The 24,205-nt window shown below is 34.4% G+C and overlaps 1 protein-coding gene across 4 annotated transcripts in view; it reads left to right on the forward strand.

The window, feature by feature from the left end:
* Positions 1-24,205, forward strand: part of LOC120782337 (organic cation transporter-like protein) — a 102,487-nt gene that overhangs the window by 27,472 nt on the left and 50,810 nt on the right. Inside the window, exons 1-2 of one of the 4 annotated variants that reach the window (XM_040114570.1) lie at positions 14,870-15,115; positions 15,646-16,118. The exons of 1 other annotated variant lie outside the window; for it this stretch is intronic. In XM_040114570.1, the coding sequence (XP_039970504.1) occupies positions 15,939-16,118 (180 nt within the window). In that variant the 5' untranslated portion in view covers positions 14,870-15,115; positions 15,646-15,938. Of the gene's footprint in view, positions 1-5,831; positions 6,287-14,869; positions 15,116-15,619; positions 16,119-24,205 lie in introns of those variants that run through there. 2 more of the 4 variants (XM_040114568.1, XM_040114569.1) reach the window with 2 other exon arrangements.

Raw genomic sequence — 24,205 nt, forward strand, 5'->3', positions numbered from 1 at the left:
TAGTTAAGTTCACTTAGCACTTTATAATGGTGTTCAATTGACTTCACAAATGTCTTGATTATCACTGCCACAAAATAACACAGAACGCAGAGAAAAGAGAAAAACACGTGTTGCTTCACCAAAATGTATAAACACTAACTGGTAAACTTCAACATATTGAATAAAATCAATTACTGCACCATTCCCAATTTATAAATGCGATTGATTTTACTGGCTTGACTTCGAAAATGCCATAGTCAAATGTGCCCCAAAGTCAAAGGTACCCCAGTTTCCCCTATATAGAAATGCCTGAAGAAAACACGAACAAAAAAGACTCTGTAGAGTTTGGTTGACATAGCTATAGTAGTTTCCGAGATATGTACAAAAAACTTAGAAGGGGGCGGGACCACGCCCACTTTTCCAAAACAATTACGTCCAAATATGCCCCTCCCTAAGGCGATCCTTTGTGCCAAATTTCACTGTAATATCTTTATTTATGACTTAGTTATGACACTTTATAGGTTTTCGGTTTCCGCCATTTTGTGGGCGTGGCAGTGGGCCGATTTTGCCCATCTTCGAACTTAACCTTCTTATGGAGCCAAGAAATACGTGTACCAAGTTTCATCATGATGTCTCAATTTTTACAGCTTGCACGGACGGACGGCTTGCACGGACGGACGGACAACTCTACTCGTCACTCTGATCACTTTGGTTTATATAGCCCTATATCTGACTCTTTTAGTTTTAGGACTTACAAACAACCGTTATGTGAACAAAACTATAATACTCTCATTAGCAACTTTGTTGCGAGAGTATAATTATAGAAAACTTTATATGGGTTGCACACAAAGTGATCAATAACAGATTGAAATTTGTTACGATGCCACGAAGAGGTCGCGCTAATATCGCTCGGCTTTCTTTTTACCATCAACGTATGGCAGCCCACACATGAACGAGTACTCACAGGATGCGATGACATACGTGTGAAATTATGGATTGCGGTCAAGCGATCGTCAAACAACAGCTACGATGTTTGATGGACTTTATCTTGAAGCATAACAATACAAGTACATATATGGAGCTGTTAGACGCTGGTTGTACTCTGTTGAGTTGCAAAAGGTTTGCCGCACGCACACATTCTTCTTTGAATGGTGGATAGTGGTTCCAACAGATCAAATTGATGACTAATGCAGAGAAAGATCCAGTATTATACGAAGTGATGAAAACCAATCTGGTTCATGGACCTTGCGGACACCACAATCTCACTTCGGTTTGTATGTCTGATAATAAATGCACGAAACACTATCCACGTGCTTTTCTTTCGGAAACGCAAATTGGAAATGATGACAATGGCAGAACATTTAGCATTCAACTTAGAGGAGTGAATATCGAAGTCGACAATACATGGATCGTACCATATTCGCCACTATTGTCTAATTCGTTCAAAACTCATATCAATGTTGAATATTACAGTTTGGTAATATCGATCAAATACGTTTGTAAGTACGTCACCAAAGAAAGCAACATGGTGGTTATTGGCCCTGAAGGAGATGAGATCAGCTAGTATCAAATGGGTCGATACGTGAGCTGCAATGAGGCGTTTTGTGAGATATTTACTTTTGCATTTCATGACCATTTTCCGACTGTTGTGCATCTTGCAGTTCATTTGAAGAATGGCCAAAGAGTGTATTTATACATTACAGCCAGTGGAAAAACCGCCAGCAACCAAATTGACCTTGACGAGTTTTTTCTCAACTTGCGTCAGCGATCCGTTTGCAAGAACATTGATCTATTCGGAAATGCCATAATATTAGACATGAAGTGCATCGTCGAAGAAATGGTTACGCAGAAAGCAAGGTCAACCAGTAGAAGAACATCCAGGTGTGTTCGCAACTAATGCCTGAGGACGAATTAACACAATCCACCCGAAAAACGACGATTGCTTCTACCTTCGATTGCTACTAATTAATGTACGTATTTAAATTCAAAATCATTTGAGTCATTGCGTACTGTGAGTGAAACGATGTGTGCAACTTTTTGAGAAGCATGCCAGCAATTACAATTGTTGGAACATGATAATCAATGGAATCAAACGATGGACGATTCGATAGCTACTTCGCATGCCACTGAAGTTCGCACACTTTTTGCGATGATCGACATTTAAGCCTTCAAATGCGTGTCAATTATGGGATACGTCCAGAAATTACATTGCCGAAGACATTTTACATCGTATTCGATAAAAATTGGAAATAGGCAAATTCCGGTTGATACTTCCAGTGGTCAATTTCCTCTGCGAAATCTTCAACGAAATATGAACTCATCACGAATGTTTATAGCAACATTGGCCAAATTATCGTAACTACGATTGCTTGAGTGCACGCGCAATTTAAGCTGCCAAAAACACGAAGCCGTGAATTATCCAGTGGAGTTTTTAAAATTTTTGGACAGACTTGTTATGCCGCCGTTATTTGCGTTTCAAAGTTGGATCTGTCAATGGAACCCTAATGATTGTGTCGCAGCTTTCAAATACAAGAGGCAAAATGCTTGATTCTACAAATTCCTTTGAGTTCAAACGATTTGCCATTTCAGTTCAACGTATTCAAATCCAGGGAAAATTGCATTTCAAATGACAATCAACAGGACACAAGGATAGTCGCTAGAAGTGTGTGGCATAAATCCGGAAATGCCATGTTTTTCAAACGGTCAGTTATATGTGGCGTGTTCACGAGTTGGAAAACCATCTTCTCTGAACATTTACGTATAATGTTGTTTATCAAGCTGCGTTACATTGAAAAAATTTAGAAAAATCGAAAATAAATGATTTTTAATGCAACGAAAATTCAACTTTCTTTTCATTTCAAAACACATAATTTCACGCAGGACAACGCCTGCCGGGTCAGCTAGTTTTTAATATTTTTGATAAATCACATGTCACTAACTCATTGCTTATTAAACAAAAATTCGATACTGCAAAAGGTACCGCTATATAGTGTTTTCAAATATGCACAACGCTTGAAAATTTTGAATGGTAAATTCTGCGTGGCCACCGGTGTAAGGCATACCGCCATGCATATGAAGATGTGATTTTCTGGAAAGAAAAAATATTAAATGCCAAATACAATTTGTATTAATCTACTAAATATAAATATATGGACTTATGTTGAACACCTTACATGTGTATTTGTCAATGAGTGCTACGCTAGACTAGCGCAAAAGCTTTGAAAAAATGTTAAAATAATGGATCATGTCATAAAATCTGATGACGTACCTGGCACTATTTGTTTCACACTAAGACAAATGTGATTTTAGAATTGTTTTTAGAAATGTTTCATGTATTTGGCTTGCTAAAGAATATGTGTAGAGTGTTTGACTAACATTTTGTGGCTGTGTACTCGAAACTTAACTAAAGGGAAGCTTATATTTTTAGGCAAATTAAAGAACACTCTAAAGCCACCGAGGGCTTTTAAGGGGTGACAAAGCTTCTAAAGTAGTTTTAGTGCTCCATTGGTAGCTTATGGATAGAATTTCGGCCGAAACTGTGCATGGATCTGTAGCTTAATTCCTTTACAGAATGTGAATGAAAAGATTTGCAGTGTCTGCTATCTGAACTTCTTCTGCTTGATTCTTATTTTAACTGAATCAAATAAAAATATTCTGGGCCACGCCAAGATATTGGTATATGTAACTGCATGCTGGTGTTATTATATTGTAGTAAAATTAAATATAGTACATACATACGAACATATGTATATACACAATAAGATTTGTGCATACCACACATTCATTGAACACGAACACAAACAATGCGGTTGCCAAGTGCATTCACATTTTGCTGTCTTTTGGCAACAAAGTGAACACCCCCCATGTACCGCACGGTTAGTGGTAGATAATCAGTCAGTTATGGTGTATGGTATATGTATGTACACCAATGCATACATATAAACAACCACTGCATTTCGTTGACGTTCACTGCGTTGTCATGGCGAAGGGAAAGATTTTCTTAGCGGTGCTATTTGGGGCTCAGTTTGTTTGGGTTTAGGCGGCGAACTTGAACTTGATTTAAAATGTAAACGGTCGCGCGGTAAATGCATGGCTGCCAACAAATTGGCGAGACTAGAAAGAATGCGTCCGCGAGTTATGGTTACAGCCGAGGAAAAATGTAATGAAACGAGAAGATATTTTGTAGCAGCAAAATGAATGCGGTGAATTTATTAATGAGATGAGATCTGGTGGGACTTTCAGGCGTTGAGTCGTAGGTTTGAAAACTGGGTTATGTGGATGTGGTTATTAGGGGATAACTGTTATATCAAGGCATTGCTCATCTTATTACATTGCCTATAAAACGATGGACATTGGTACATTGATAGAAAGAAGGTAGAAGCTTAAGAGCAATTTCGATATAACGAAACCAATGATAGGCATCCAGTTAAGCTCTGATCTTCTAGAAATATGTCAAACACTGCCTTTTGAAAGTAAAGAAGAGCTTGTTTAAAAATTACTCTATAGGTGGTGAAATTTACTGTGGATGACAAGTGAACCATGACAGTTTTCTGATGTTTACTCTATAAAGTATTATTATATTCCATAACTTTAATAAATATTTTACTAACTAACCTTTGAAAGAAAATTGACAATTGTTTAGTTGGAATTTGTGTTTGACTATAACTGAAATATATATGTACATTAGAGATTTCAACGCGGCGATGATTGCTTAAGTACATATACCATATTTAACTTCCAAGTGATGTCTTTCACGACAGTTTTTAAGCCCTAATCAAGTTTGTCATTTTCATGAGAGCCAAATAGGCAGACAAGCTCAGTGAAGTAACTTGTAATATAATATGATAAATACTATGAGTATAATTAAATGTAATTTGCAAGCTAACTTCAATTCAAAAATCTTAGAAAAAAATAGCTACAACGTTTATCCTTTTCAGCAGATAATAAAACTGATATACTTAACTTTATTAGGGCGGAATATGGTCACAAACTTTTGTGTAAATATTTTCCGGGTATTTCCATTTTCTTTATGGCTCCATTAAAATCAACAGCGACAGTTCCTTTATTTTACGAGTTGATGACTCTTCAAACAGTAAGTGAGGTCAAATGCTTGTCCATTATATTTTTTCGAATTAAAGCTGTTCAATCGAGATATTTTAGGACTGAAGGGTATTCGCTTGATTTGTACATATTTATTGTTGATGTAGCTAATAAAAATATTCCTCGCTCAAAGGTACATACATACATACTTCACAAATTTGTATAAATTCCAAGATCAATCGTCACATTGAAACTGTAAGAATTAAGTATTTTCAAGTAATAATTTCAATAGCTTAGCTTACACTCATATACAGGTAATCAGGGAAAAAAAATTCATAGTAACCAATTCGAATCGATAGCCCTATTGGCGAAAAGTATTTTGACCAGTCGTTTAGTTCAACTTATTAAAAATGGTAGTTAAGGCAATACAGGGGATAAATGCATACGAGATTCATTTGAAAAAATAGAATACCTTAATTATCTGCAAAACTTTTATGGCTCTTTTACATATATTTTAAAGATAATTCTGTTCAACGAAATGTTAAAGAAAATAATGCATGTACTAACATCTTTTTCGTGGGCCAACCCATTGTTTAACCGCCAAAAGTTTCGTGTGTTGCCCATTTTGATGTCGCTTCTTTTTGTTTGACTTATTTATTTTGGTTGATTTTTTATTTCACATGTCTCTTTCACGTATAAAATCGCATTGCGAAAATGCAACGAAAAAGAATAGGAAGTGCATGGCAATCCGTTTCCCTTTTAGTGTTCGCGGGTACTTTGTACGACTACCATTTGGTTAAACCTTAGCCCATTTTAGTGGCTCGTGATCGGTACGGGTTTGCCCTTTGTGCGATTATACATACGTACATATTACGAAACCTTTGCAATTTCGAAGTGGATTCGATAAAAATTAAAATGCGTTTACTGGAGTGTTTAACTTAATTTAAAAAATAATATTAATAATATCGAAATTATTAAAAATAATTTTCATAGCCAGCGCAGTAAAAGTTAAAACCAGCTATAGAAAGATAAAAACACAATAAAAATGAGTTTCATACATCCGGATGTGAATATGGTCACAAGGCCAAACGCATCGGACATTTCCGATTACAACGGCAATGCGAGTACTGCTGTGACGTCACGCAATTATGATGACAGCGAAAGCTGCAGCGACGCTAGCGCTAGGGAGACTGCTGATCCATTGGATAATGTGTCGAAGCGTAAATCGGATAAAATTGAAATTAAAATTGTGCTCGTCAAATTGCAGGTGACTTCCCTGTTATTATGTAGTTTATCATATATTCGTATGTATGTTTGAATTCATTTTTGTATATGAAATACATTTTTGTTGTAAGTGTAATGCACTTGTCGATTAATGTTTACTATTTATAGATTTTTACAATGCCTGCACATATAATTTGATGCATTCTAAAATTTTTAGTACTCACACAAACATATGTATTTTTCTATAGATATATTTGTTGTGGCACCAAACTGTCTACCTTAAAATTTTAGGTGAAATATATATAGTTTCAGTATAATAAATCCATCAACTCTTCCCCTTTAATAGTTCCAATATTGAATTGTGTTTGAATTATACATACATATGTATTTTACTTTCTGATTTCCCGTTAGTGTTTTAGGACTATTTGGTCTGGATTTTCCATTTTTATGTTTAAGAAAATAAAATTTCTAAAATAAATATTGTGGAGCTAATACGAGGTTCGCACAGATTGTTAATTGAGCCATCACGAAAATTTTCACAATTGAAAACCTAATTGCTTTCAAATTGTTATAGACATTGACAATTAATTTGAATCAATTTATTTATATGTACATATGTATATAAAATAATTAACTTGAAAAATTTAGACTGCTGAGAAACCCGTTATGTTTATTTTCCAATGTGCTGAATACAATTTGATATACATAAATATCATGGCACCAAAAAGATTGAACACAGCTAACATGGCTTTAATTTCCACAATAAGTTCCACTATTTCTTCTTAGCATGATTAATATCAAATTGTAAAAAGAAAACTGATTAACACAATCGATTTTGACTATATTTATATATATTTTCGAAAAAATAAACATTTTAATTTGATCGAAGGGCATCACAGGATCACGTAGTATCTTGAAACATCTTGTTTTTTTCATAGTAGGAGGAAGCATCGAAAGCCGGAGTGCGGAACTTTAATCCGCTAAAGCTAACCTACTCCCAACTCATATCTCTCCCACGGACCCACCGGATTAAGTAATACTACATGGGAAAGAAAAAAATCATTTATTATACGGACTGACTGACACCTAATATAATGTATATACATATGTATACACTAATGTGATTGAAAGGTGAATTTTTAATTTATACTTTGAGTGTTTTTCAAATCGGTTAATTTATTTTTCCGTAAGTTGATAGTACTGTTAGTGACATCTATGCTAAATTTCACGTCAAAATATTCATTAGTATTTGAGATAGGTGTCGTTTTGTGAGGCTCTAAAGGCGAATTCTTCGATTTTTACAATGTCTGAATTAATTGAACAATGAAGTGCGATAATGCGATTATTCGTGATCATTTCACCACATTTTTAACTAATATCATGCCACAAACATCACATGATTTACCTTCATGTAACTTCTGGCTATTCAACAAATTTACATGACCACTACGAGGACACTGCTTTGACTCAATTGAGGATATAAAAGCTGAATCGAACAAGGCTCAGATGGCCATCACGACGGAGGATTTTTCCAAGTGCTATGATAACTGGAAAATTTATTGGCATAAGTATATTGCAACGGGAGGGTAGATAATGAAAGAGATGAAATGGACAAAATTCACCTTTCAATTTGATCATGAAAGCTGACAGCTTTCCATTTATCAGAGGACTTACACATGAATAGTGTCTAAATTTCCATCGAAAAACAACCGCCAAGTAAAGTTTTTAACTTTTCCGTTACATACGTGCTCAGAGTGTTCTATGCGCACTGCATACGTCGAACAGTACGAACTAAGATTGTGATGGAATCGGAACAGATAGCTTCTAAAGCATCCATGTCCACTCAGGAATTGGTTTAGGTGGAAGTCAAGGTCTCCATGTTGTCTATCTATCCACAAATGGATGTTCGGGATTAGTCTGTGAGTCCACCGTCTTTTGGTTGAGGTTTGCTACCGTTGCTGCCACATTATGAGGTTCCTTTCTTTTTTTACGCTTTCCGACGGCTATAATAGCTGGTGCAATCGCGCGAATTTGTCTCACTACCAGCTAGAACTTCAGCAACGTCACTTTATATCGTTCGGAAAGCACTTGTTACTGTATGGCAATGAGCCTATGCAGATCATTTATTTGTTTTTCAAATGCTTTAATATCTAGTGGCTATATCTATATAGGTGATGCATACAAAGTTATGGAACTCATTGCTTTTGCTATTATGTAAAGCTCGTCGGCTGAAACGCACGTAGCCCCTACTGGCCATCATTCTCGATAGAGCATTATATTGAATAGTCGAAAAAGCCTTTTCGTATTTCCAATCAAATTTTAACTTACTATATATACATATGTACTATTTCGGTCGACAACTTTTTGCCATTTGTCCTCTAGAAACATTATTCCATCAGTGTAAAACTGTCATCAGTGTAAATCGAAATTTCCAGAACGAAAGCGAGCGAACCATTGTTGTGCTACACGAACTGATATAGCATCGTCTCCGTAAACTCCACAAATTTCATTGATAGCTTGCGTGGCATTCTTCCCTTTTTTATATAAAAATTTCAAAATATAGCGAATTTTTTCATTATTTTCACTTATTTTTGAACTACTGTAAATTTTTTTCAACTTCTCCGAATTTAATTTTTTGTTTCAATGAAGCTTTAAATCTCACTTTTTCAACATTATATGGCATGACACAATGTGATTGGGAGAACTCGTTCTTTTACCCGAAGTATATGCCAGGTGTTCCTTAAATTTTAATTTGTTGTTCAATATTACTCCCACATACAGTTCTGCTGCGGCTGTGAGGTAATGTCGTATTCCCCTATGTCGAGTGACACTCTTTTTTCTACTTTCCTTGTACTTATGGGCAATACTTCCGTTGTCTGCTCAGCCAAATCTAAACTTATGGTAGCAAACCATTGTTTTCACGTTTTTTGGTTGATGTATTCTTAACATCCCGTCGTACATCAAGACCGAGCCTTGTGGTACTCCATTCGGCATGTCCGTGTCGAATCAAAATATCCTATTTTCAATCTTGAAACATGTGATCTCTTCTAAGGGGCACTGCTGGTATTTTTGTATGATAACCTTAGTTTACATTTCCATATATTTTTATTCTTATACATATGTATGTAATATAATTTTTGTGTTGGTATACATAGGGACATCTGTATATAAATTGCGTAGTTATTACGACATCGGTGAAAGAGAAATTTCCATATTTAAATATTAAGTGAAAATGTATACATACATATGTACATATGTTTCCAATGCTCTGAACTTGCCCTAAATTTGTTAATTATTTTTACATTTGTCTTTTTTGTGTGCATATACTATGTTAAGCACATTATGGGAAGAAGTGGTATATAAATAGTACAAAAAAGTTTATAAACACTCGTACATGTGTTTGATAGATATGAGTATATAGTAGTGTGTGCTATTTGCATTCATTACAATAATTGATTGAAGTATTACAATATATACTTATGCATATAACGAAAAATATAAAAGATATGTATCGACAGAAATATTTTTATATGTAAGCTTCCGCATACATTTCTCTATACCAAAAAAAGAAACGTGATCACCTAAGCTCATATGCACGGATCCACTAAAATGTCTTTTCACATACACCTACATATATGTGTATATATGTATATGAATACTCAAACATACTCTACATTATTGGCAAGTGGAAAGGGACACTACGGTGCAAAATGTACAAGTACATACGAGGGTGGTTGGAAAATCATTGATTTTTCTAAATACTGGTTTTGATATAAAATTCATGAATAATACCTTTTTAGAGTTTTTATAACTATTTAAGAAGTCTTTGGGTCGCATTTTTATATATAGTACATATCTTATAACAGTAGCATCTGCGGCTTTTTTCCGTGATTTCTTTGCCACCAATTAATTTTTAAAGGTGTAAGCGCTGATTATAAATAAATGTATATAAACATTATGGTGTTTAACTTAAAAAAAAAAAAATTATTTCTTCGCGAACACATGCAAATTTTGCCCTTTATTTGGCTTTAGAACCTTCTTTTTTTGATTTTTCATGTTTTCACAAATTTTTGGAAAAATAATGAGTATACGGCTGGTTTTATCGAAAAAAGAATGTGAATAAAATATTAATATAATCATTGAATCAAGTTTCAGATACAAACTTTTCATTAAAGTCCATATTTTTTCACTTTTTTTATTAAATCGCTTATATTTTCGAAACAAAGCATTTATATGACATGAGTGTATATAATGTATGTATGTTATTTGCCAGAAATTTAATTTTCTACAACGGCTTACGATAAAACCAGCTATTTACTAACTTTTTACAAAAATATGTGAAAACGTGAAAAATCAAAAAGAAAAGTACTTAAAGTCAAAATTAAGAGCTGAAATTTTCAGGATTTTTTTTCAACATATAACACCTTAATATACATTTGTATAATATAAGTATCCAAACATATTACATATCGTATATCACATGCTAACATAAGTATAATTAATCCTATTACTACACCTTATTATATTCAATCAGAAGTTAACTTGTAGCTTACCGTCAACGCATATGCACTATGTACACACTTCTCTTATGAAACAAATTGTTACTCATACGCCATGACTCTCCTTTACATCTTTTGATTGAATTTCTCCACCATGCGATAGAATACGCATGCATATGTGTGGCTGCATATGTTTATATGTGCAATTTGTAACTCATTATTGCAAGCCGCTTAGCAGAGTTTAAATCAAATTGACTAATGGATATTTACGCCGCTCACTAATAGGCCGGGAATAAGTTACAAATGGCACACAACAATTAAATGAGTATGCGATGCGAATACAGATATATGTGTACAAATGTCCATTTGGATATACCATTCCATTCCATTCGTTGCTTAAATATTGTTGCCTTTGTCTGAAGGTTCAAAAGATTCTCAGAAGTTGATTTTTGATATGAGAAATTCATTCAAACGATTCTATGTCTATAACGCAGGTAAAATTCTATGATTTTAAATTTATTCCGCGATGTTAATGCGATTTTGAGACTTTTTCAGCCCGCAACTTTTTTGAGTCGAATCAAATTATTTTGCTTAAAAATTATTTACAAGTACATACATATGTACATAAGTGATGTACTAAGTATATTTATATTTCAAACAAATCATACTATATCAATATCAGTAGCGCTCAAGTAGCAGCAACAACAATGTTGGCAGCACATCAATATGCATATGTACATATGTACATTTGTATGTGCATCCAGAGCATACATTTTTACTTTGCTGTTTCCACGCCTACTGCCGGTGGTGCCGGTAACGGAAGTTATGCCTACTTGTGTGCGTGATTAACTGGTACATATGTATATTGGAAGTATACGACAATCAATTGAAGGCAACTCATCAGTCAAATTATTCACAAATTAGTAACGAAGTGTACTCGTATAACAACCTTGAAGCTTGCCTGGAGCGGCGTAAACGATATTCGCGCTCATACACAAGAATTTAATGATTTACATACGCAACCATGCATATTTACATTTATAAATACACATGCACACAATATATGAATGATTACATTTACAATTATATTGAAATATTTGCTGGCATGTTAACATTTTGCACAGGTAGTGTAAATATTTACTTTATTTTTTAGGCTATAGGCACAGTAGCAATTTATTCAAGAAATGAGTAAATCAGCGGTGATTTTTGTTGCTTATACATCAGGTACTAAAAACTCTTTCCATTGAAGTTATTTTTGCTGCATTCGATGGGCTATGTACTTTTCTGCTAGATTTGTTTAAGCTTAGTTCTTTTCTTAAAAAAAAACAAATGTGATAGCAACAACGAAGTTAATTGAATTCATTACAAAAGTGTATAAAGTTACATCATTAAAGCTAGCTGAAGGAAAATGATTGTTTGTTAGAGTTGTTGCTCCACATGTAAACTTAAGCCAGTTTTCGGATTATTTTAATATAAAGGTACTTTAGTAACCATGTATCATAGGGTTATGGAGAGCGTAAGCATGCAGATGTTATATACACTGACTTTAACAAAACTCTCGATAACTCTCTCGACTCTCGTACAAAAACTTGATTGGCTTTTAGCCACGATTTCTTCAAAAGGTATCGTCCTACCTTTTCAATGAAACACAACGTGTGATACTCTTTTAGATTCAATTAATGTCTCTTCAGGTATTCCGCAATGTAGTCTTCTTGGTCCGATACTGTAATAGAATACTGAAAAATGTTATCATATGCCGACGATCTAAAGCTTTTTAAACCATATACTTCAACTGATGAAAGGTGTCTGTTGCAAACAGACTTAAACAGTTTAGTTGCTTAGTGTGATAGAAATGATTTACCAATGTAAGTCGATACGCTTTTCCCGTAGATCAGGGGTACCCAGTCCCAAGGTCTTTATATAATAAAACACTCTAGACTAAATCAAGTTTTTAACTTTGTTGGTTTGGGAGCTTAATTTTAGTCTTCATATTTGAAATACCACAGTTTTGATCGCAAAAGATGTCCCTAGTTTTGTTAATGTTGGTCTAAAGAATTTATAGATCCGTTTTTGCTAAAACACGTTTTACAACTTTGGTTAGATCTATATTGGAATACGGCTCTGTTGTATCGAACCCTAGTTACCACACCATTTTGACAAGTAAGAGTCTGCTCAAAAACAACTTTTCGGATGGGATTCTAGGTTAAGTCTACCTACACTTACCAGTCGTAGGAAAATGCTTAAAAAAAATCATGAATGAAACAGTTTGCAGTGCTTTCCTCTCGTCTGCAGTCAAATTTATACCCTTACTATTGAAATCTTCTAGATCAAATTTTTGAACTAATCTAACCATTCCACATAAAGAAAAATTAAAATAACGAAATCCTGTACTGCAATTTTATTTCAGAATCGAATTTATTAAAGTATATTATTTAATTCACTGACTAGTACATACAGTATAAACTATATTAACAATATTCGATACATGGAGGCTGGTGAAGTTATAGATCGATTACAAAAAAGTTTAGAATAGTGTTGGTACACCCCAAGGCTAATGAATGGCTAAGTTTTGTTTCGCTATGCTTGAGTCATCTATTGAAAAAGTCGGTTGATTATTGTGACTTGCCTATTTCAAACTGCGTAGGAGATACATTAGTTATTGTAGCAGAATTAGATAAAATTAGTTTTGTAGTTTATGAGATACGAAAGTTTACTTAAAAGACATGAGATGCCCTTTTCAAATCAGCCATGTGCGAACGTGCCGCGTGTGAGATCTATGTCAACTCTCGCGGTACAAATACGGAAAAATAAAGATAACAGAATCGTATCTGTTTAAAAAGGAAATATCACAGTCGGATTGTCAAATTGTAATAGTTTAAGAAATTGTATGGTTGAAGTTAACTTTTCACAAAGGATGTCACCTATTTTAATTGCTTCAATCAGTTAAGGTGATTAATTAAATTTAATTTTACAATATGGGCATATAAACAAAACAGTTTTAAGAAGTATTTCTGTGGGAGTTATTTTTAAAAATAAATTCTATGTATAAGAAGTTTTGAATTTAATATATTTTTTAAAATAAATTTTGATCTGATTAAAAGTAAAGCCCAATATTGTTGTTAAAAATATTAAGTTGTGAAATATTCCTAATATTTAACTCTCTGCATATTTATAAATACAATTGACAAAATTAAACTAGTACACTACTCAAGGCAAATATTTTTAAGGCTTTGATTTAGAGACCCTATATCTTCTGGCTTGCCTTCGACATTCAAGGAATCTAAAAAAAAATCGTAATAATAGTTTCACGTGCATAGAACGTGCGAAATCAATGAACCAGTTGATGCGAGAAAATAAATCAAAAGAGAAAAACAGTTAAAAAGCTCAATGGCCTACCGAAGAACTTCCCATAAAACACCAACAACTACGAAATGAAAACGAGGGCAAATCGTACTGGCACCAATGACGAAATAAATGAGATGACGAAACGAAAATGGGTGTAACGCTGTACATATATAAATATATGCAACAGTTTTCGGAGCAAGAGGAGCATAGAAAAGTGAAACACGAAACAAACCGATGCATGGCCTTAACATTCAAAGCAGACACAACCGTATGTGCCAACGAAGAGAAGACTTTTGGGAGCATTGCGTTAGTTAACCGGCCTTTTTGTCAGCGGCGGCAACAGCTGATGACTGCGTTGATGTTTCGAAACGTACAGAAAGCTTTTGGTAAAAGCGCGGACAAATAGAGTTGGAGAAAGTGGATTGCATTCTCGATTTCTAGTGATAAGCACGTGACTTTGAAACAGAAACTTTCACCAAATAAGAGTGTGTGTTCACATATATATACACAAGAATTCGTAGTACTGAGGCTTGTACCGAGCTCAGCTGTTTTGCGCCGCTATTGCGTGGGGTCACTTACATCCCTGGCCTACACCTCAAGATGCCGTCCACACAGGCAGGTATAGGAACGATGCGACGTCGACTGCTGCTGTGTCTACCAACTTTTTTCCATAATATTTTGTAGCTTGTTTGTGGCGAGTCGAAAGCTTTCAGGTCACACTAATCCCTTAATTGCTGGTGCCGATTGCTGGAACAGTAAGGTTTTGACTAACAACGAAAGCACAGACAAGTCGCGGCGAACAAGTTGAGCGGAAAACACGCATTGAGCGCTTCCCGAATAAGGCTTCGAAGTTATTGCGTTGCTTTGAGCTAATTTGTGCGGTACTGGATTGTGGTGCTAAAGTGTTGATTGTAAAGGAAATACAATTATGAATTGAATGAAGTGTGCGAAATTGAAACAAAATTATATTCGCGAAAATGTCCATCTTTGGCCGTGCAAAATTATGGCTTATTACTCTTTTACAAAATGTATTATTTGGTGCCGTTGTTGGTAGACGAAATTCGGTATAGTTTACTTTTGTTATGTAAAACTGTTTAAGTCTTAATTACAAACTTCTGCACGTTGTTGTTTTGCGCATGAAAATTTAGAGTGGAGCTAGGTTGTAGCTGGGATATAATTACCTCCCAATTAAAGTTTGCAGAAAAATTTAAATATAGAAATAACAAGAAATAAAATTACACATGAAAAGGAATTTGAATAATCCTGCATTTAAAACTATCACAAAGGAATGTAAAAAGTGAACTTCAATCATTCATTCCTATATATATGTATATATATATACATTATGTATAAACTTATGTACATATACATGCATACATATATCAATACTGAACTAATAAGTGAATATTTAACAAAATATCTGAGTTTAATTAGCTTTTCCTAGTTTGAGACCTCGAATAGGGACTATATTTAGAGAATTTCTTGTGATGCGTTCATTTATCTATTTTTTCATGTAAAAAGTCTCTAAGTGAACAAGTTCTACGATATTCCATTATAGGCTGTGGTCTGCTCAAATAACTAATAAATACTTAGTTATAACACCAAATCTGCAAAAACAAACAAAACAAAACATTTTAATATTTGAAGAAAAAAAATGAGAATTGGCTTTAATCATCATCAAAATCCGTGCAAGCTATTTAAAAATTTAGAAAGCGTACCAAAGATTGTAACAACAATTTTCAATTCATAAGTAAACGTAACTTATAGTAACAATAATATATCATAAAGTTGGCATAACAGTCAGCGTAAAGCACATCTAGCAACGTTCACCACATCGCCGCATGCCACACCATGCTAGCAGACAACAATAGCCGCAGAGAGAATTTCGCGACTCCAGCGCTCACCATGTCAATTATAAGCAAGACCGCTATGATTGCTATAATTCGTGAGGATGAAGATGATACGGAAGAGGAAGATGGCGATGGAGACGATGAAGACGAGGATGAATATGGAGAGGACTATTATGCAACGGTACTTAATTGAATGAACAGTTATACTTTAAATGACAATTTAAATATTTCTTTTATATTCGTTAAGTTTGCTACGAAGTTTTTTATATCCAGAAGGAAACCTCGGAAATTCTTTAAAAACATAACATAACAAGCTGAGTCGATTTAGTCATGTCCACCTGTCTGTATAGTCCCTCAGTATTTGAGATATCGAAGCTGTTCATTTGTCGATATCAGACTACTACGAGGCTCGTTCGATCACCCCCAGATATATTGCCATTCTGCCAGCGTTTTTTTTCAAATCTCAAAGCACTTAAAATAGTTGTGATCTTGTTTAGCTCCTCCTTCATTGCAGGTTATAGCTCCTCAATCCTAGCGTCGCCCTTTGATGAGCCTCTTCAGGTTTAGGAACAGAAAAAAGTTTCAAGGAGGTCAGTTCTGGATCTGAGGCTCCATTAATGTGTTGTTTTTGGCCAAATATTCTCTCAAAAGCAACGATGCTTGAGCAAGTGCGTTATCATGGTACAATAGCCAAAACATTTTCTCGTTCTTCTGAGAACATTTTGTATCACCAATAAACGTTTTTTTTTGCCCAAGGTAACTTCACCATCTGCCACAGTCAGATTCGTCCAAGCAAAATAGCTATTAAAACCTTCCTTCGACCTTCTCAGCTTAAGTAAGGAATATAAGCCTCAACATAATGCAACAAAAAACTCGAAAATCGAATGCAAGTAGCCCGCGAAAATTTAAAATGCACAATACATTTTCTATAAACCTATATAACTGCCATACAAACCGATCGATCAAAATCAAGTCTTTGTACGGAAAAGTTCATGAAAGTTGACATGAATAATTATTTAATGAAATGGCATAATCTCCGAAGAAATTGTTCGGATCCGACCACTACCATATAGCTTATAGCTGTCATAAAAACTGGCCGATCAAAATCGAATTCTTCTAAGCTTTTGTATTTATAACCGATGCAACCGAAGTAAACTTTTTTTAATTTTGTAAAATGAAATACAATACTTCGTTAAAGTCATATTTGTTCTATATTTGCCACTACGCATATCCTTAAACAAGAGAATGCCTTCGAGATAATAGTACATGCTTAGATAAAAATCTCTGTTCCTCTTGGAACGGTGAACCAAACAATTTTATGATAAGCTGGCTTAAAGGCAATTTTATTTATAAAAGTAAAGTTTAAATCAAATAAAGCCAATTGGCTCGTACTCAAAGTATAAGTTGAGATGCTGAACCGTAACCTTTGCAAATTAGTATATGAGGGGGTACGAGTATATATTGGGCAGTCGAAAAAGTCCTTTTGTATTTCTAATCAAACTTCAACATATTTTTTTATACTTGTACTAATAAATAACTAAACAAACATGTACCATTTTGGTCGATCACTTTTTGTCATTTTTCCGCTAGAGACATTATTCCATCAGTGTAAATCGAAATTTCGAAATTTCCAGAAATTTGATTGGTGGCTTGTTTAGCATTCAGTCCTTTTTTATACAAAAATTTCAAAATTAAGCGAATTTCTTCATTATTTTCACTCATTTCACATTTTTTTGGTTAAATGAAGCTTATAATCTCATCTTTCCAACACTATATGGTATGTGATGATTGGTGGCACTGGAGATATACGACTGCAACGACATCTATTGACAAAATATGAAACGATTTTTTCGACTACCCAATATTATATATCCTTGTATCATACGGATTTTTAATGTACCGTTAATTGACGTTGTAGTCGAGTTATTATGCAAAGTCATATTGTATGTGATCTTATAAAAAAAATGGCATTTCACTGTTTGTTATGTAAGGCATGCAATCTCTCCGTGGTGCAAAAATCTTATATTTTCACAGCAAAGTCCATAGATGGTCAAGGCATGAGCACCTCATATGGTATATGTATTATCAATGAATCAAATCGGTCAGCTGTGCCAAACTATCAAAATAAGATATAATAGATGATAAATGTTATAATTCTTTACTGATATTTAGCCTTCTACGGATAGCTCGACTGACTCCAAAACACTTAGCTGTGTATGTCACAACACCTATGTATATACACATCTTTCCATATAATATTTTATGGTCATTTGCTTTGGAACCTATTTACCACTTCAGTAACTTTGCGATAAATGGTTTCCCTAACACTTCTTAAAATTATGCATTTAAATTACTAATTTTCATTCAGCACTTTTAAAGAAGTTTCCAATACAACAAAAAAGGAAATATGGACTCGAAAGCTTTTCACAACGAAATGTCCATTCAAACTGAAAGTTTAGAACCATAAATGACCTTGATGAAATTGGATATCCGCAAAAACAAAATATGCACACATACATACATATCCATATACGTCACAAAAGTCGTTGAATGAAGTTGTGCAAAGCGATTGACTGGAGTAATGTGCTGGTATGTTTGAATATGTATGTTTGTTTTTAGCGCTTTCTTGCCGGCGCTGATTGGTTTGCGTGCGACATTTCATGGCCTTTTAAGGAGCTTCACCGGTTTTAGGACACGTCCAAGAATTTGCACGATAAAATTTGATAGCCACTGTCTGATTGGAATGAACTACAGACAAAATGACTTCATTTCTCCCTTAGTTCGCTGGTATTGATGTGCCACTTTGAAATAAATGAGAATGTGTACATATCTATATGTATATGTATGTCTCTAGTGCTCGGATGGGTTTATCGCTGGTTTTCCTTACATACTCTCTTGACAATATTGACATTTTAATATTATTTACAACAAAGATTGAAACTAAGTTTGTTGGTGTTTCGGTCTTCTTTTTCTTGTCCGCACTATAAGTGATTCCTAAATTACTTTTACTGATCGCTTGCTGTGGTTTTAGAGAGGAAATTTTGATATTGTGATTTTTATACTTTTGCAACGTATTGGGCATTTTTTCCCACAGGCGCCTCCTGCTCGATTCTCTGTATCAAATTAAAGCTTTATATCTTAATTAGGTGCTTAGTTATGGCACTTTATATTTTTTTCGGTTAAGGGCGATTTGTGGGCAGTGGTCCGATTTCGCCCATCTACGAACTCAAACTTTTTTTGTACCCCCAAGATACCAAGATAGAAATATTTCATTTCTTACTCAAGTTACAGCTTGCACGGACGGACGGACAGACAGACAGTCAACCGAATTTCAACTTTTCTCGTCATCCTGATCATTTATATAGTATATATATAATCTTATATCTATCTTATTTTTAGGTGATAACTACAACCGTTAGGTGAAAAAGTATAAAAATATTTTATTTCAATTAAATCTTTTATTGTAATAAACATAATGTATTCTTTACATTATACACATAAGAAATAAGTTCGCAATGATATCAATTACGTAATGTATGCAACCTAATAACTTTAATGTTTTCTAAAATTTTGACCGACATTTGATTAATAATTTTTAAGAAATAAATAAACATTTTTAAATAAACCGCCTCTTTTTGCTTAAATGATCCCATAAATTCCTACAAACACCTACGCTCGACTTGCAATATGCTTAGTGTGCAAAATATTTGTTTTTGCTTACGTCTAAGTGCCGGTCACGCGAGAGGTCAACAGTTAGCTTGGCAGTCAACCAAAAGTGCAGACTACTTAAACACCAGAGTTATTAACCTTATAATTGCAAATGTGCCAACAATCAAAAATTTTAAATTGAATAACCTTAACGATTTATTGCCGCACAAGCTAATGACGCAGCAGACTTTTCATACACACAAGAGTATATAGAAATATGGTTTAAAACTCATGTTTGAAGACCTTTGCTGATTGCTCTTGAACTTAACCATTGCGGTCAAGCAAATATTTGATATTTAAAGATTACTAGACATTTTTAGGTATTGGGAATTGAATAAAATGTTTGGGTAGAAAAGCCACAATTTTCCACGAAACGCTGCTTAGTGGTGAAATGAAATTCTCATTTGCTGCGTGCATGAGTAGGAGCATAACAAACACTTGGCTGCGATTGAGAGGTCATGGGCAATGATTTCTCGATCATTGAGACGCACTCAATACTAAAATGAAAGACTCAGCACGAGTAAATTGGCGAATTGGATATGAGATGATAAGGGAATAGAAGCAAGTGTGGGTTGAATGGCTTCCTAAGCAACTGGTCGAAGACCATTATTGCAAAGTTCCTCTTGATAACATTCGAGCATTTTTCTATTATTGAATAATCTGCCCATGTATACAAATTATATATTCAAATAATATACTTCTCAGTATATAAAAATAAAACCTTTTCATGATATTGGGCATAATATCATAATTTCTAACGATCTTGTTCGCCTATAGAGGTCTGATAACTATTTGGTCCGTTCTTTGTGATTATTGTAGGCAGGACTAAAATTTTAACTTTTTAAATTTGGAGGGTTGTAGAATAAATCCAATTACGAAAAATCTTAGCCGTAGAAAACTAAAAAATACTTAAATAAACGAAAACTTACTATTTCAACTTGTTAGCATAGTTAATGAATTATTCGAATAAATCAGATACATTTTTATCTTTCCCGGCAAGAATGAGTATTATTGGATCTAAATGTAAGTAAAAATGTTTACAGTTTTCGATTTGCATTGGCTATTCTGCTCAAGGGTTCGATATTATAGGCAAGCGACTTTTATGCCCGAAAATGCATAATATTAATGCAGTTTTATTCTACAAAGTCTCCTCTACTCACGCCAAACTTAACCTACTCCCAGCTCAAGAAATATTACTTCGTGTGAGGGGCAGGACCGCATAATTGAGGAGTGTTGTTCGGACTGCCGGACGCCTAATCTGTTGAAAACCCCTCAGTTTTGTTATCATGATAGCTGACGCTTCGCTAACAGTTTTCCATTTCTCAGTCGACTGACACAAGAGTGTCGTTTAATTATCAACCGTAAAGCTATACATACCTCCGAGTGTGGACAGTTCCGACTAACGTCTAAAGCATCCATGTCCCCTCAGTATTTAGATTAGGTCCCATGTCGTCTATCTATCTATGTCCGGTCTCAGTCTGTGGGTCCAGCCCACTCTGGATGCGGATAGCCACCACTGCTGCCTCATTTTGAAACTCTTGTTCCTCTCTTCTGGGTTTGCCGATACTGCTTTAATATTCATCTCCTTGAATGTCAATGGCGACATACTGGTTAACTTACTTCAACAGCTTCGGTTGATATAGTCCGAAAAGCACTTATTACTCGAATTGCAGAAAGCACTGCGTTTATTTGTCAAGTATTCGCTTTTAAGTCCAGTACCAGTATACATAATGGTGCTGTAAACAATATTACGGAACTCATTGCTTTTGCTAATTAAAAATCACCGGCTGGAACACACGCCTCTATTGGCCATCATTCTCTATAGAGCATTATAGATTTTGTTTTCTTTGCTGGAAGTATACGCCAATTAAAATAAATCAACTTTTCGAACTTTAGACATATTCTATACATTTCTATTAAATTTTAGATACCGGCAAAAATAGTAGAGGTAGACCCCAGCAAAGGTACAGCAACAGTAGACCACCTAAGTTAAGTTTCCATTTTATTTAGTATCTAAAATCTCAAAACAATTGTTTCGGTTATAAAGACTACTCTCTAGAAACCAAAAAAATAAGTAAATTTTTGGATGTTTTTACTGTTCTCCTGCAGCTTAGATTTTTACAAGTTTGAAGTAATTTTATACATACTATAACATATTAATATATAACTATATATTTATATTGTGGTATATATATGTTTTCAGTTGTGTATCTCACGGCAGGTGGGAGCGAAATTTTTCTGTCTTTTTGAAAGTTTTCTTAGAAAACTTTCCATTGTTGTGAACACGTCTCTCATTTATATAGCCATATTGTACGTGGTTGTGTATGCCTATATAACACACAATTATGCTGATCACGTATGAAATGAAAGCGTTACAGCATCGACAGCGCTGACCTCGGGCCAACAAACCACATATAAATATGCATATTACATAAAAATGGAAAAGGATAAGAAAAAACTAAAAGAAAGGAATTTCCTTTAACAAAATCTATTATGTATTGAATACCTTTCACGTTTTTAATTAAGCTTGTGCCATATTATTGACTGGCGCTGCTGTTAATGATCGCCCATATAAAAATTTATGGTATAGGTATATACTCACAATCAAAATAGTTGCCTCACTAACCTTGAACCCATTTTTCTCGGTAAATAAATTCGGTTGTACAAAGGTTTTCAGCACAAAATTGGCATTATTAATATATCGGGTTTACCAATTGGGATGTTATGATTTTTAAGTGTCGTTCCGGCCATTTTTCATATGTCATGATCTGTATTTCTTTTCATTGTATTTAGTAATGTTTCATTTAATTTCATCATAGAAAGATATACGCAATAACAACGTTTAGAAATTATTCAATTTAATTATCAAAATAATCGTTCCCCAATTGCAACTTTGAGTTTATGGTCGTAATAATCATCCACCTGTGCTCTATTGCTATTTATCGAATTGTTTAAGATTTCGAACGTACATTTTCTTTGCATACATGCCAAATGCCAATAAGACAAAGAATCGCTCGAAGTAATGAAAATATTGTTGCCTTTTGGGCAAGTATTGCAGACGACCGCAATTTGCCGATTCCAAGACGTTCTCAAGAATTGGGACTGTCTCAAATGACAACCTACCATCGGACCACCCTTAGCGACGTGAATTTGCTGATTTTGCCTTGGAACAACTAGAAAACGATAACGATTTTTTAAGAAAATCATCTTCTCCAATGAGGGCTCACTTTCATCTGAGTGGTGCGGGAAATAAACAAAACTGTCGATTCTGGTGCAAAGTAAATCCACAAATTATTCATGGACAACCATTATATTCACGTAAATTGACAGTTTGGTGTGGTTTTTGGTTTGGTGAAGTCATCGGTCCGTACTTCTTTCAAAATGAAGCCGGTGACATCGTCTCATTGACAGAGAGAAGTTTATCTTTACGACATCGGGATCCAACAAGACGGGGCTACGAGCCACACAGAACGTGCAACAATTGATTTATTACGAGAAATGTTTGGAGATTCGATTATTTCAAGAAATTGGTTCATTGAATGGCTTTCAAGAAGTTGTGATTTAACACCATTAGACTACTTCTTATGGGATTATTTGAAGTCTTTGGTCCTTAGCAATCTCTCTTCAAACTTTAAATGTAAATATTGAACATGCTATTCATATCATACGACTTGTTTTAATGGAAAAAGTACTCGAAAATGTACTGATATGAATGAATGATATTATATGCAGAACTAGATTGTATCGATTGTACTTCACATTAAATAAAAAGCTTTTTTCCACAATTTCCTTAACAAGTAGTGTATTTTTTTAAGGAAAGCATATCACTCTTATTGAATAATCCTGTACATATTATCACTAACGTAGTATATTCAAAATAACACAGCAACATATGTATGTACTGTATAGCCCTTCGTTTACTCTATTCACATACTTATGTAGTTCGGAATGTTTGTAATATTTGCACGCTGGGTATTAGGGTATGGGTATGGTGTATTAAAGCTTGTCAAAGCCACCCTGCTAACATCAAATTCCATGGTGTTAACGAACTCAGTGTGATTTATCCCGCTCTTTCATACAATTTAGTGAGCCAAATCGGAGTTGTATACGAATGGACCTAAGCCACATGGTTTTATATCAATGAATAGTAATACATATATTTAAATAAATAAAAATATAAACAATACATAGAAATATAAACATAGATGTATATATACTTAATACACATGCAGTTAATGTGCAAATCCTGCCAAAACTGTAAAAACGATGGTTTCAACGTTTTCGTTCTGGTGTAGAGGTGGTCGAAGATGCGCCACGCTCCGGAAGGCCTGTCGTCGAAAATTGCGATAAATTCGCTGAATTGGCCGAAAGAGACCGGCATAGTAGCAGCCGTAGCATCGGTCAAGAGCTGGGCATGAGTCATCAAAAATTCATTTCAATTTCAATAAAAAAAATTCAATAAAAATACTGCAAGACTTTTTTGACAACCCATTATTTGTTTAAAATTACTACGAAACTTTCACTGTTCGTTTCGTTTATAGTGTACTATGTCGCAATCAC

The sequence above is a fragment of the Bactrocera tryoni genome, chromosome 1 (assembly GCF_016617805.1).
Source record: "Bactrocera tryoni isolate S06 chromosome 1, CSIRO_BtryS06_freeze2, whole genome shotgun sequence".
Lineage (NCBI taxonomy): Eukaryota > Metazoa > Arthropoda > Insecta > Diptera > Tephritidae > Bactrocera > Bactrocera tryoni.